This window comes from Marmota monax, unplaced genomic scaffold, assembly GCF_021218885.2.
Source record: "Marmota monax isolate L192 unplaced genomic scaffold, Marmota_monax_Labrador192_F-V1.1 WCK01_AAM20220418_F8-fsc00173, whole genome shotgun sequence".
Lineage (NCBI taxonomy): Eukaryota > Metazoa > Chordata > Mammalia > Rodentia > Sciuridae > Marmota > Marmota monax.
Genome location: NW_026694620.1, coordinates 3481253 through 3493414, shown reverse-complemented (window position 1 = coordinate 3493414; position 12162 = coordinate 3481253). Strand labels below are relative to the sequence as shown.

The following is a 12162-nucleotide window of genomic DNA, read 5'->3' as shown; positions in this document are numbered from 1 at the left end:
CCCAGGAAGTGTTGGGATTTGAGTTCCCTCTGTCCTCGACATGTCCCTCCATGCCCTGCATGTCACCAAGTTCTAGCTCTCGGTGGCCAACGGCAGTGGTGTGCCCATACTCTTGCCGGCATCTCTCACAGAAGCCTAGGAAAGGCACGGCCAGGTCTATCCTCCTGGTCCATGGTCACTAAAGGGTCCCAAATCCACTTACCCCTTTGCAGATAGAGACGGCCTCTTTGGACAAGGACTTGGGATAGGAGACGTTGTGCTCCATGATCGACTGGAACAGCTCATCTTCATCCTCACCATCAAATGGAGGCTGTTCCGGAAGAGAAACATGGGCCAACACTCAAGAGAAGTGATTCATTCACACGGTGCCTGGAGATTCGACTCGGCACAGAGAAACAGAGCAGGAGCCGGTGCGGCGCAGGCGGCGGAGTCAGCTCAGCTAACTTGGGGGTTTATTTGATTATCTTTAATTAGGCTGTCTGTCCTGTGTTTTTCATTTTTAACTCTGTCCCTTTAATTATCCTGCCCCGAGCAACCCCAAACAATCTGTAGTGAACATGTTTTTTGAGGAATGCTTTTAATGATCTGCAAACCAATTATAATTAATCCATTAATCTTGCAATTATGTGCTAAAAATCTAATTATGATCAAGTCAGATTACAGATGGCTTTGTGAACGGGGCAAGGAGCATGTCCCCTGACCCAGGAGCTCACCAAGGGGCCTCCTGACCCAACACGGAACAGTCTGGGGGGGAGCACGGGCACCCGCACGGTGGCAGCAATGGAGCTTAGCCTCCGAGGACACCTCTCCTGCCCGTTCTCCTGGGTTTACAATTGCCACGCTGAGGAAAGTAGGTGACATGGCACCGGGCAACACTGTGGCTCTGAAGTTGGGCAGATTGGGCCAGAACTCGAGCTCCACTGCTTCCCAGCTGGGTGGACAGGCAAGTGGCTTACTCATTTCACAGTGGGGTTTTCTACGACAGGTTTCTGGGGAGTCTACAGCACCTGGCACTGTGTGCTGCACTAAGAGCAAAGGAAGGAAACCTGGCGGTGGTCGGTGAGGCTGCAGAGCCTCTTGGGAGAGGCTGGGAGACTTCTCCAGGAGCAGAGGCTGAGCCACCTGCCCTTGGAGCCTTTTCCTCCAGCACATCTGGGCTCCCATCCAATGATCTGTCACCCTGGCGGGCTGCACAGGGCAGGAATGGGCTCATGGGAAATTCCTTCAGGATCCTCCTTGGCTCAGGTAACCTTGAGCTTAGCATAGAGAAGGCAGAGCCGGGGGGCATCCCTGTAGAGAGCCCTGGCCAGGAGCTGAGTGTGGGTCAGGTCATAGGAGCCACGGACAGATGCTGGGTCATAAGGGTCTCTGTCTTTGGGGTCAGGTATGGACAAGTGAGGGTTGGATGACTGGTGACACTTGATTGTGTTTTTGTCTAGAAATATAAATAAAAAAGCCTCCTTTCCGGTTGTAAGTGCATGCTGTAGAGAATGTCTTATTTGGTGGAAACATGTAGGTGGGTGAGGAGAGCTAAAATTAAGCCTGCCTGTGAATAAGAGTGGGCAGGGGCAGCCTGCCATGGCATGCGTGTTGCCACCGGAGGAGGGAACATGGCACCCAGGGGCCCACAAGCAGGCCAGATGGGCAGTCCAGCTGCAGGGGGCAACCTGTGCTAGCAGGGGCATGTGTCGCCTCCATCCCCAGAGAGCAGAGCAGGCCAGGCCAGGCCAGGGATGGGGGAGGGCTGTTCTTGGCCAAGAGCTGCAGTGATGGCCAGGTCTGCTGTCCACGTCATCACCGCATCTTCTTGGCCTGATATCATGCACCCTACTTTTTCTCAGTGCCTCTCGTGATATCCACATGACCCCTCACCTTCCCCAACACGTGGTCCAGAAGTGGCCAAGTTTTGGTGGAGATTTTCATAACTCAAACAAGGTGTGAGTTCTGCTCTGGGCTGTGAGCTGAGCCTCTCCAGGAGCACGGAGCCTTGGGTGGGTGGGCACGTGCTCTATGGTGTCAGTGGTCTCCTGGAGGTGAGCGGGGTGGGGGCTCTGTTTCTGGATCACCAGTCCACATCTCACAACATGGCCCACTAGGGTCTCTGGTCAGGATCAGCTACGTAATTTGCAGGTCTTGGACCCTTTATTAAAAACTATGAAGAATTTCCAGATGGTGATGGCAAAGCATCCAACCAAACTCGCAGCTCTTCTGAGCTCAGGCTTGGTGTGGCTGCCCAGGTTGCACACCCACGGAGCCGGCAAGGGTGGTCAAGTGACAGAGGCACCAGCAAGACCCAACCAGCCCCCCTGGGGATGCTCAAGTCCCAGCAGCAGAAATGCGACCCAGACAACCCCAGCCCAAGCCCTAAAGGAACAGCGTCCAGAGACACTTGGGTGACCCTTCTCCAGGAACCCTCGTGTTCGGTGCAGGGTCTACCACATCTGCTTGATTGCTTCGTGGCATGGGAACCCACTTTGCCAGGTGAGCTGTCCCCATCTATGCTAATTTCTGAAATGGAAGCTGCTGTGTGAGGAACTGGGTTCTGTCCACTGCGAGTCAAGGGAGAACGCTTACCATCAAGCCTTCTCTGTCCCCCGTTAGGTCAGGTCACCCGAATCCTGACACACTCCAAAGAGGGCACCCTAGGACATCCATCCTACAGCACACTCCTGGGTAAGAGGGCCCAGGCAGGAGACCTGCACTAACGCCCACATTTCAAAGCCCTAAGGCCCTCCAGTAAAGAAAGCTGCTCTACTCAGTGTGAATCTTTAGTCTCAGCTGGAAGGATCCCCAGAGGCCCCTCAGGCTGGACATTTGCAGCAGGATTACTAAACCAGAACCAAGCCGGCATGCTTGGGATGGAGCCTCAAGATTCACCCTTGGTGGGTCCCCAAGGATTAGGGCTTTCCCTGTCACCATACCCCAGGTCACGCCTCTACCCCTCAGGTTCTTGGCCCACTGTGACTCTAAACTGGTGGTAAAACAGGGGCAGGATGGACTTGTGGGGCAGAGCGGCAATGATGTGACAGTAACACTGTCCTCTTGGGCTCCTTCTCTATGTCCAGCACCTGAGGAGAGCTCTGTGGGCTCCGCTCACTCAATCCTGGGACCAGTCCTACCATGTGGGGACCAGAAGCCCCAAGGACAGGGGAGATCACTGCGGTTCAGCTCCGTGCTTTGGCCAGGGCCACAGAGCTGCTGTGGAACAACCGGGATCCTAACACAGGTGTCCTGACTAGTGAGCCCGAGTCTTGGCCACCATAAGCACTGTCCTGCCCACATGGACCCAGGAGCTGGATGGTGGAGGAAAATAAAGAGGGGGCTGTCCCCCAGGGCCTGAGATGTGTGAAGACTGCTCTTGGCGCCATTCAGTGGGATCCTACGATGAGTGCCCTTTTGTTCCTGGCTTGTTTCAGGGTGGTGGCCACTTGCATCTTTGGGCTCTGCTGGGGCAACAGACACCGGAAATTTCTCCAAAATTCCAGACAACACATTTTATTTCTTGCCAATGTTGCATGCCGACTGGGGGTCGCCCAGGGCTCTGCTGACGCGGTCATTCAAGGCCCCGCCCTGATGGAGTGGCCGCCATCTTGGTCTGCGTGGCAGAGGTGGGAACAGGAGCTCTGTGTCTTCTGCCAGCACTCAGTGCCCTCCCTGGCACACTTCCCCTCAGAGTTCCTTGGCCAGAACCATGCCCCACTCAATCACTGGAGAGCCAGGAATACACCCTACTGTGTGCCAGAGTGGGGAGCAGACCAAAAATATTTGGTGTCTAATAGTCATGACCATTGCAATCAGAAAAGCTTCCCCGAGCTCTACTTTAAGTTGAAATTATGTAATATGAGGGGGAGGGGAAGTCCACGAAAGTAACCCCTCCATTCTCCTCGTCTAAATATTCAAAGTGCAAAACCTGCCTGGACTCTTAGGCGTTCTTATATTATTTTCCAATTGTGATGCATAATCTGAAGTTCTTTGTTTTTTCACTGCTGCAAACACATCTTCTCTGTAGCCACCAGTGTTCCTGTTCCGAGTTGAGTGCCACCCAGGCGATATGTCATTTGTCCACAGGCACATTTACAACTGCTTCCAGCGCTGTGCTCTAATAACTAACGCTGCTATAAACACCTCTGTGTATATCATTTTTTTCCTCTTCTGAATCGCCTCCTGAGAATGATATCCTGGGTGTGGGATTGTATGCCGAAGGATGTGAACATGTTCCTGCCCTTGGTAAGTCCTCCAGGTCACCCCAGGAGCCTTCTGACAGGCAACAGCCTGCTCTCAGGCCTTGTGGTTGAAGGCAGGTCAATGGTGACAAGCTGCCATTATATTCCTTTTCTCTTCCTAATGTCAGCTACTTAGCCTGGGGACCATGTGGGAGTGTGTTGCCCAGGGACTTTGAATGTGACCATTTTAGATTGCCTCTGTCTCCTCTTTAGCCCATTCCCACGGCTCTTTTTTAACTTCTATAAATCTGAACTCGGGGTTCCAAGCTAGAATCCCTCCTAACAAATCTGGGGTTTGTGTGAGTTTTCTGGATGGGCAGTGCCCCTCACCCTACTTTAGAAATGTGTGATCTGTGAGTTTCAGACAGACAAGTGAAGGGTGATGGTTTTGCACAAAAGGATTCCTGAATCACTTCTTAGTAGTGGTGGTTGGAGCCCTTCCATATTTATTTGCAGATCCCTGAGGACCTGGGACAGGGGCTGGGCGAACACCCAGGGACCACTTGGGCTGAAGTTCCAATTACTGAGATAAAATACCCATTATCAGGAATACCCATTATGCATCAGGAATGAAGATAGCGTAAGTAACTTGGGTAGAGAAGGACCTGCAGAGGAGAGGGCTGGTCCCTTCACCACGAATACTGTGAACACTGGGAGCAGCTGTGCGCTTGCTAGAGTGCTGGGCGGGCCCTGCTCATGCCTCTAAAGCAATCCTGTTTGTCAAGCAACCTCAGGAACTGAATAAAGACTGAGGCTGTTTATACTTAACAGCCCCTTGGCTGCTGACAATAAATAAACCAAATGAGAAGAAATTTGCAATAAACTATTTTTTTCTGCTCGTCTTCAGCCCTCTGTGGTGAAGGAGAACAAATTCAGACCACAGCCCTGCCAACAACTTCATCATGAATCCTCCTTTCCAATGGCTGCATCTATGCTCTTCGCCAGCTCTCTGAGGTTCCCGCAGGTCTGAGGTGCTGGGCGGCTATACCCGAGGAACCTTCATCATCTTTTCTGGGCTGAATTACAAACCAGAAATTCACTTAAATTTGCATTGAGCAATCTGCAAGGAGGCTGATGGAGGGTCCCTGAACGCTACCCGTTTGCAGCGGGAGAGGTGAGGACTTGGAGAACAAAGGCTGTTATCTGGGCCTGCCTCTGCACCGAAGGCGAGATGATGTGTCATTTTTGCAAAAAAAAAAAAAAAAAAAAAAGAAAAAGAAAAAAAATCACCATTTTCAATAGAGATTACGAAGACTTCAAGGGATGCGCACAAGGCAGGCTAATTATCTCTGAGTCTGGGAAGGGAAATAATGGAAACACACCACAGGTTTACGGAACCACTAGGTGTGGGGAGCAGGAGCCCAGGGCTCTGCAGAAGGTGTGGGCCAGGCCAGGACGCCTTCAAAGGAGGACTTTGAGGCAGGCAGGACTTCAGTGTGTACCCCAAAGGGGACCTCCTTCCGGGTGGGGTACTCCCTGAGTTCTCACCTAGAAAATGAGACCCCAGGAAGGCCTGGAGAAGAAGGCAGGCAGGCGTGGGGCTGAGGGGTAGGGCTCGGCTGCAGGACTGCGTTCTGGAACTCCCTCCTGTGGGCCAAGAGTTGACTCACGTTACGGCCTGTGGAGTGCCCTTGGCAGCCAGCCTAGGGTTCCGCTCTGCTGCTTCATTTGTCCTTTGCAAATGAGACTCTTAATGAAAGCAGGGTTTGTTTTCTGGGCTCAAAGTTCTATCGCTCAAATGGGATCAAGGACGGGAACTTGGCCTCTTGTGCCTTCATGAACAGCGTGGCTCCCGGAGACTGGTAATTCAGGGTCCAATTGTATTGTCCAAATTTTATTGGGGAGTGAATTTCAGGTGCAGACGGCTTGTATTTGCAGCCGCTGTCTCACGGTCGGTGGTTGTGTATGTATAACTGGCTTTTTTTTCTGTTCTCAGTCACCAAGAAATTTGGCCTAAGAACAGGCTTTGATTGAGGGGGAAAATCTAAACAAATAAACAAGCCACTCTTTTGATGTCAATCAAGTCTTCACACCATTGAAAAAGAATGAGCAAATGTAGGTTAGTACCTTATATCTCTCAATATCTAAAGACTACATCAGTACCTAAGAGATTTGAGACAAAATGTCGGAGATATGGAGGAGACATCAGTGGCTTTCCACCCCAGAGTGGCCTAGCAATGACCTCCTTGCTCACATACCAATGATTTCTTCTCCAACCTCAGCCTCCTGCTCCCACTAGCTCCGTGCTCTCACCACACTGGTGGCTTCCCTGCCTTTCAACACAGCCACACACACTCCCACCTCAGGGCCTTTGCACTTGCTATTCTCGCTGCTGGAAAGGTCTTCCTCCAGCCATGGTCTCACTTGCTTTCGCTTCCTTTGGTCTATTCTAGCTGAAATTTCAATCTTTGCTCATCTCTATCTTCTTTTCCTGCCTCATTACTTTTCCTCTTATCACCAACATACCATGCATGTTCTTTATCTAACTAGTCTATTATCTCTCCTTCTCTAAGCTGCACGCTGATGTAAGGATTGTTGTCTGTCTCATTCTCTGTCATCACTGAACACACAGTAAGCATTTAGTCAATGAATAAACAAGTTCACAGACGCAGCATGTCAGAAGAGTCCCTCCGTCTTTCCCTCCTTCCTTCCTTCCCTCTTACTGCAGCGCTGGGTTCTAACCCAAGCCCTGTGCATGCCAAGCTGGTGCTGTACCGCTGGGCTGCAACCCCGTCCAGAAACAAAGACTTTTTTGGGGGGCAGCTCAGCCACTCAGCCTATTTCTGTCTATTCTCTTGTTACAGGGAGTAATTATAGCAACGCACAGGGGAGAGTTCACTGGAGGAATCTGAGGTCCTGTGAGTTGGTGGCACTCAGGGATAAAAGCAAGCTGGTCCTTGAGTGACCATGTGGGTCAGTGTCACCCCTACCCCCACCCCCAGTACAAGGCCAAGAATGAGTGTGTTACCACTGAGATCTGGAGGTGGGCTGTTTCCAAAGCAGCTAGGGTGACTTACTCCAAAGATATGACATGAAAGCCATCATATCAGAAAGTGTCACCTTAGGACAGAAAATGTCACCTTAGGCGACACTGTGTTTGGTTCTCTGATACAAGCCACACCCTGAGAGAAGTCTCCTTGGCCTTTGCTAAACCGGAAGTTCAACCTCACTGGATCTTTGTGCAGATACTGTGGACTGCCAAGGGGGAGTCGGGGAGATGGGAGGAGCCATCAAATTCTTGCTCTTATTTAACCTTCTTCTTAAATAATGACACTAGTTAGGCATGTGGGCCCCAGGGGGGCGATCTGTGCAGACAAACTTGCGGGGAACCCTAACCCGACCCTCGTGGGGAGATACTGGAAACTTACAGCGGCCGCTGCTGTCATCAACGTGCAGGGTGCTTTGGGCGTGACGGGAAAGCCACACGGTCTGCACCCCAGGCTGCAGCTCTGCACTTGAGTTTTTGTTATCAGGAGATAGAAGATCATTTCCATGTGCACCGAACACACTCTCAAGGGAAGTCAGACCCATACCAGGGCACTCCACTGTCAGGCCCTCCATCAGTGCCCAGAGCTGAAGCAGTCACAGGGGACACAACAAACAAACAGGAGGCCGTAGCTCCACGTTACCTGGCCAGCCAGCATTTCATACAGCAGCACGCCATAGGCCCACCAGTCCACGGACTTCCCATATGGCTGGTAAGCGATTATCTGTGTGAGAACAAACACATCAGTTATTTTTGGTGGTAAATCACAGAGCCCCATGAGAGCAGGAAGTCAAGTGCAGAGGCATGGGTCCATGCAGATGATGCGGGGTAATCCCCGTCTCTGATTTCCACACCAAGGGTCCTTCAAACGGGCCACATGCAGAACCCTGGCCCCATGATTCACTGCCCAAGCCCTGTTTTGGGGATTCCTCTTCCAAGTCCACATGGAGATGCTGCAGCACCATCTCGAGGTAAATTAACAATCCTCGCTGGTGGGAAATGTAGGGACGCTGAGATGGAATTAATTTTTGGAAAACAAGAGAGGTCGTTCAGAGCTGGGGTCTGATACGTAAGACCATCAGACTCTGCAACTGAGCTTTGCTGAAAGTGACCAGATGAGGAGGAAGATGAAGAGGAGGAGGAAGAATGAAGTGATACTGTGGTTTCCTTGTGTTGCATGTTGAGGTGCAAAGATGGGCAGCCAGTCGGTTGAGTGACTCATGATCTAGAACATTTTTAAAGAGGCAAACAGTGTAATATCTGAAACTTTTTGACTCAAACCAACCAACTGTAAAAGAGAAATCTTGAGACAATTGAGAAAAATGAAGACGTGGTCTGCACATTAGGTGAGAGGTTAAGGGACTTGCTGATTTTGTTAGGTGGCGTAATTGCAGGGTGTCTAAATAAAAGTGTCCTTTTCTATTACAGATGAGTGTGTTTATGGGTGAAATGTGTGAGAAATGAAGTACTCATGGGTGACACGACATTTGAGATTTTTAAAAAATGCTTCAGTTAAAGATGTGCAGAGTGAGGAATGGACTAAATGAATTGGCAAAGTGTGGACAGCGGTCAGTGCCTGGTCCACAGGCAGCTTGTTCTCCTCCTCCTCTACCTTGTGGGTCCCAGAATCTGCAGAGTAATTCTCTAACCACCCCTTGGGGGAAGGGAGTGATGCTGTTTTGAATTTCTAAGTGTGATGTGACATTAAAACACTGGCTTCATGACCTCTGAGGGAGGCCCTGTGTCTAAGCCCACGATACCCAGGCCCGTGGATCGCACCCAGGATTCGAAGTGAAGCTATACTAAAGGCGCCTGGCACGACCATCCTGCCGTCTTATATATGGCTTTGACTTTGAAATGTCCTAGGATATTTTTTTTAATGGCCCAGAATGTCTACTTATATGTCCTGGGACATTAGAAAACTTTCTGCTTGCCAGACCTCCCCCATTTATTTAATGCATTACTAATATTTATGTAGAGTGAGAAAAGTCCCTGGGCTTTGCCCAAGTGTTCACACCAACAAGAGGGCACATGTTTGGACGTGGCAGTTTCGTAGCCCATCTTCTTGACAAGAGTGATAACTGTAGGAACTCATGAGGAGTCCTTAATTTCTTTTACTACCTTTGTTATTTTCTGTATACTCTTTTCTGGAAACCTAGAATATAAACATGCACATGAAACCCACCAACATTAAAGTCTGTAATCTATTACTTGAAGATGATATATGTCATTCCAGTTTCCAGACAGGAAACTCTTGCATCAAAGGAGCTGCATATTTTTCTAGTCTTTTGATACAATGGCAAACTGCCCTCTCAAACTAGTTGGACTGAATTTAAATCCCTACCCAATGCTAGTTTCGTGTTCCCATTCATTAGGTAAAATCATTCTTTTATAAAATCATTTTATTTATTTTTTAATTTGCCAAGCCATGAAGGCTCATTCAGTAGAAAATAAAAGGGAAAAAAAATAAACCTCATATAGGAAACTAAAATTGCTTAGAGTCTCACTACCCATTAATAATGTTATTGTCACATAAAATCTTTCCATCTCTTTTCTAGGTATAGTACGTCTGTGTATGCATTTTTACAGATGAGGATTATGCCCATATACTCATCTGTAGTCTGAGTTTGATAAATAGATCACGAGCATCTCTGCAAAACCTCTGATTTTTTCCTGTAGGACTAATTCCAACATGTAGAATAGTTGGGTCAAAGTAACTGTTCTAGACCCAAAAGCAATACTTCTAGAACACATTTCCAGATTACTCGAGAATGGAAGCACACATACACTCCGCCAGCGGTAACCGGTGCTGGTGTCCTGAATTCTCACCCACATTGGGTCCTGTCATTATTTCCAAAATGGGCCCATTTGATGATTGAAAGTTAAATTTCAATGGTCTTCTTATTTTCATTTTGGTCACTTCACATTTTCACATGGGAATTAGCCACCTGCGTGTCTTTTCTTAGACTGCCTGTGTACTTTGCCCAATTTTCCATCATGATTGATTGCTTCATTCATTCATTCATTCTTTTGGAGAATATACTAGGGATAAAAATCTAAAAAGGACAATGTCCCTACTGTCACTGAGATTATTCGGACACTTGTTTTTCTTACCGATTAACGAGAGCTCTTTATGTCTTAAGGACATCAACTCTCTGTTGTCTATTTTACAAATAGTTTTGCAATTGATCATTTACTTGTGTTTTGTTTATAATACCTTTGGATCTTCAGAAATATGAGCTTTTTAATAGCAGAAACACACAAGCTTTTCTAGTATACATTCAACCCCTAAGTAGTAAAATAATATTTAATATAATTTCTTCTAATTGTTTTATGGGTTTACTTTTTTACATTTAGTAGTTTATTCTACCTGAAAATTGGAGCATGGTATGAATAAGACTTCCTCCCGAATGCTAACCTTTTATCCCCAGCTTAATTTAATGAATAATTCATCCTTTTAAAACTGGTTTGCAAAATCGATTTCATCCCATAGTGAACAGCCAGCTCAGGTCTCTTCCTTTTCCCCTGCGGAGGCTCCCATGGAACCTTCTGGTACCAAGGAAGCCCTTCCCCAGTCCACAGATAAAGCTGTTGTCCACTTCCCCTTCCACAGGACTGCACCTTTCCAACACTTCTCAGAATTGTAATGAATACATAGTTATTTGTTGAAAGGCTCTACCCTGGTAGATGAGAAATGCTCTGGAGATAGGAACCACGTTGATCCCTGTAGCCCAGCATCTAGCAAATGCCTGAGTATAAACATGGTTCCAGAAATCACAGTATTTACCCGCATGGGAGGGGTGCTTAGTTGGCACTACTTCCTTTGATTCTTCGATAACCCTACGGGGTGGATAATATATTCCTATCTTCCAAATGAAATAAACCAAACAAAACAAAAGCTGAGGCTAAGAAAAAGTAAGGAACTGTTCGAGGGTACGCCCAAGTAGTAAGTGAGAGAGTAAGGTTTGAATTGAGGCCTTCCTGCTTGGGAATCTGCCCTACAGGGTTCAGCTGGATCACCTGATTAGAACACACCTCCTGATGGGTACCAGCCGGGCAGCCAGTCATGCTGGAAGAAGTGAAAGTGCGCATGCTAATACTGACATCTCCCCTACCCAAGTCTTTCCTGGAGTTAGCAACACTGAAACGCCACTTTTCTAATTTCATCAGAAAGAAGACATTAACAGGGACTACCAGTGAGTCTTTGTGTCAGAGACGTGGATAGCCAGGAGGCTTGGCTGATCTAGCCTGGCACCACAAGCTAATCTGGTTTCTCTTTCCCCCACAGTCATTCTTGATAAAGAATGACTATGTAATCTCCCAACTGCCCAGATAAAATTTTTTGGAAAACTCAAGGTTAATAAGTGTCAGGACCAGTGTGTAAATCTCCTATTCCAGCATTCCACTTTTAAACATTATGTCATTTTGTCACCTGGGAGACACTAGTGTAGGCTTAGGAACTGTTTGTTTCGAGAATAAATGAAGGAGTGAATAAGTGAATGAGGGGACAAATGGCCTTGCATACACTTGGATCTGTTCCCTGTCTTGACATCTGTTTCCACGGGAGCCCTCAGTTTCCTGCACATACCTGACAGAGGTGGAGCCCTCCAGAAATGTGTACGGCTGAGCAGATGTGAAGTGCTCCCAAGAATGGAGGCATTCCACCATCCACCACGGGAACCCTGCTCACCTTTCTGTCTCAGAAGGACTGGAGGAGGGATAATCCAATGAGTGAATGGGAATAGACTTCTCTTGAAAACTATAGGGTGCTATGAAAACATAAAGAACTACTAACATTTTGATCAAATTATAAACCCCTTCCCTTAATCTTAGTGGGAAATATATAATTAGTCCAACTGTTTTGAAGAGGACTTGATTCAAAGGATTAAGGAGTCCAACTTCCTCCTCCTCCTTCCCCTTCTCCTTCACCAGGGATTGAACCCAGAGGCGCTT

At 48.1% G+C, this 12162-nt stretch overlaps 1 protein-coding gene across 2 annotated transcripts in view; it reads right to left on the bottom strand.

Moving 5' to 3' along the window:
- Positions 1-12162, bottom strand: part of Prkca (protein kinase C alpha) — a 410592-nt gene that overhangs the window by 20125 nt on the left and 378305 nt on the right. For both annotated transcript variants that reach the window (XM_058572202.1, XM_046422686.2), the window contains exons 14-15: positions 7853-7933; positions 203-310 (exon numbers count right to left, since the gene is read on the bottom strand). In XM_058572202.1, coding sequence (XP_058428185.1) covers positions 203-310; positions 7853-7933 — 189 coding nt within the window. The remainder of the gene's footprint in view (positions 1-202; positions 311-7852; positions 7934-12162) is intronic.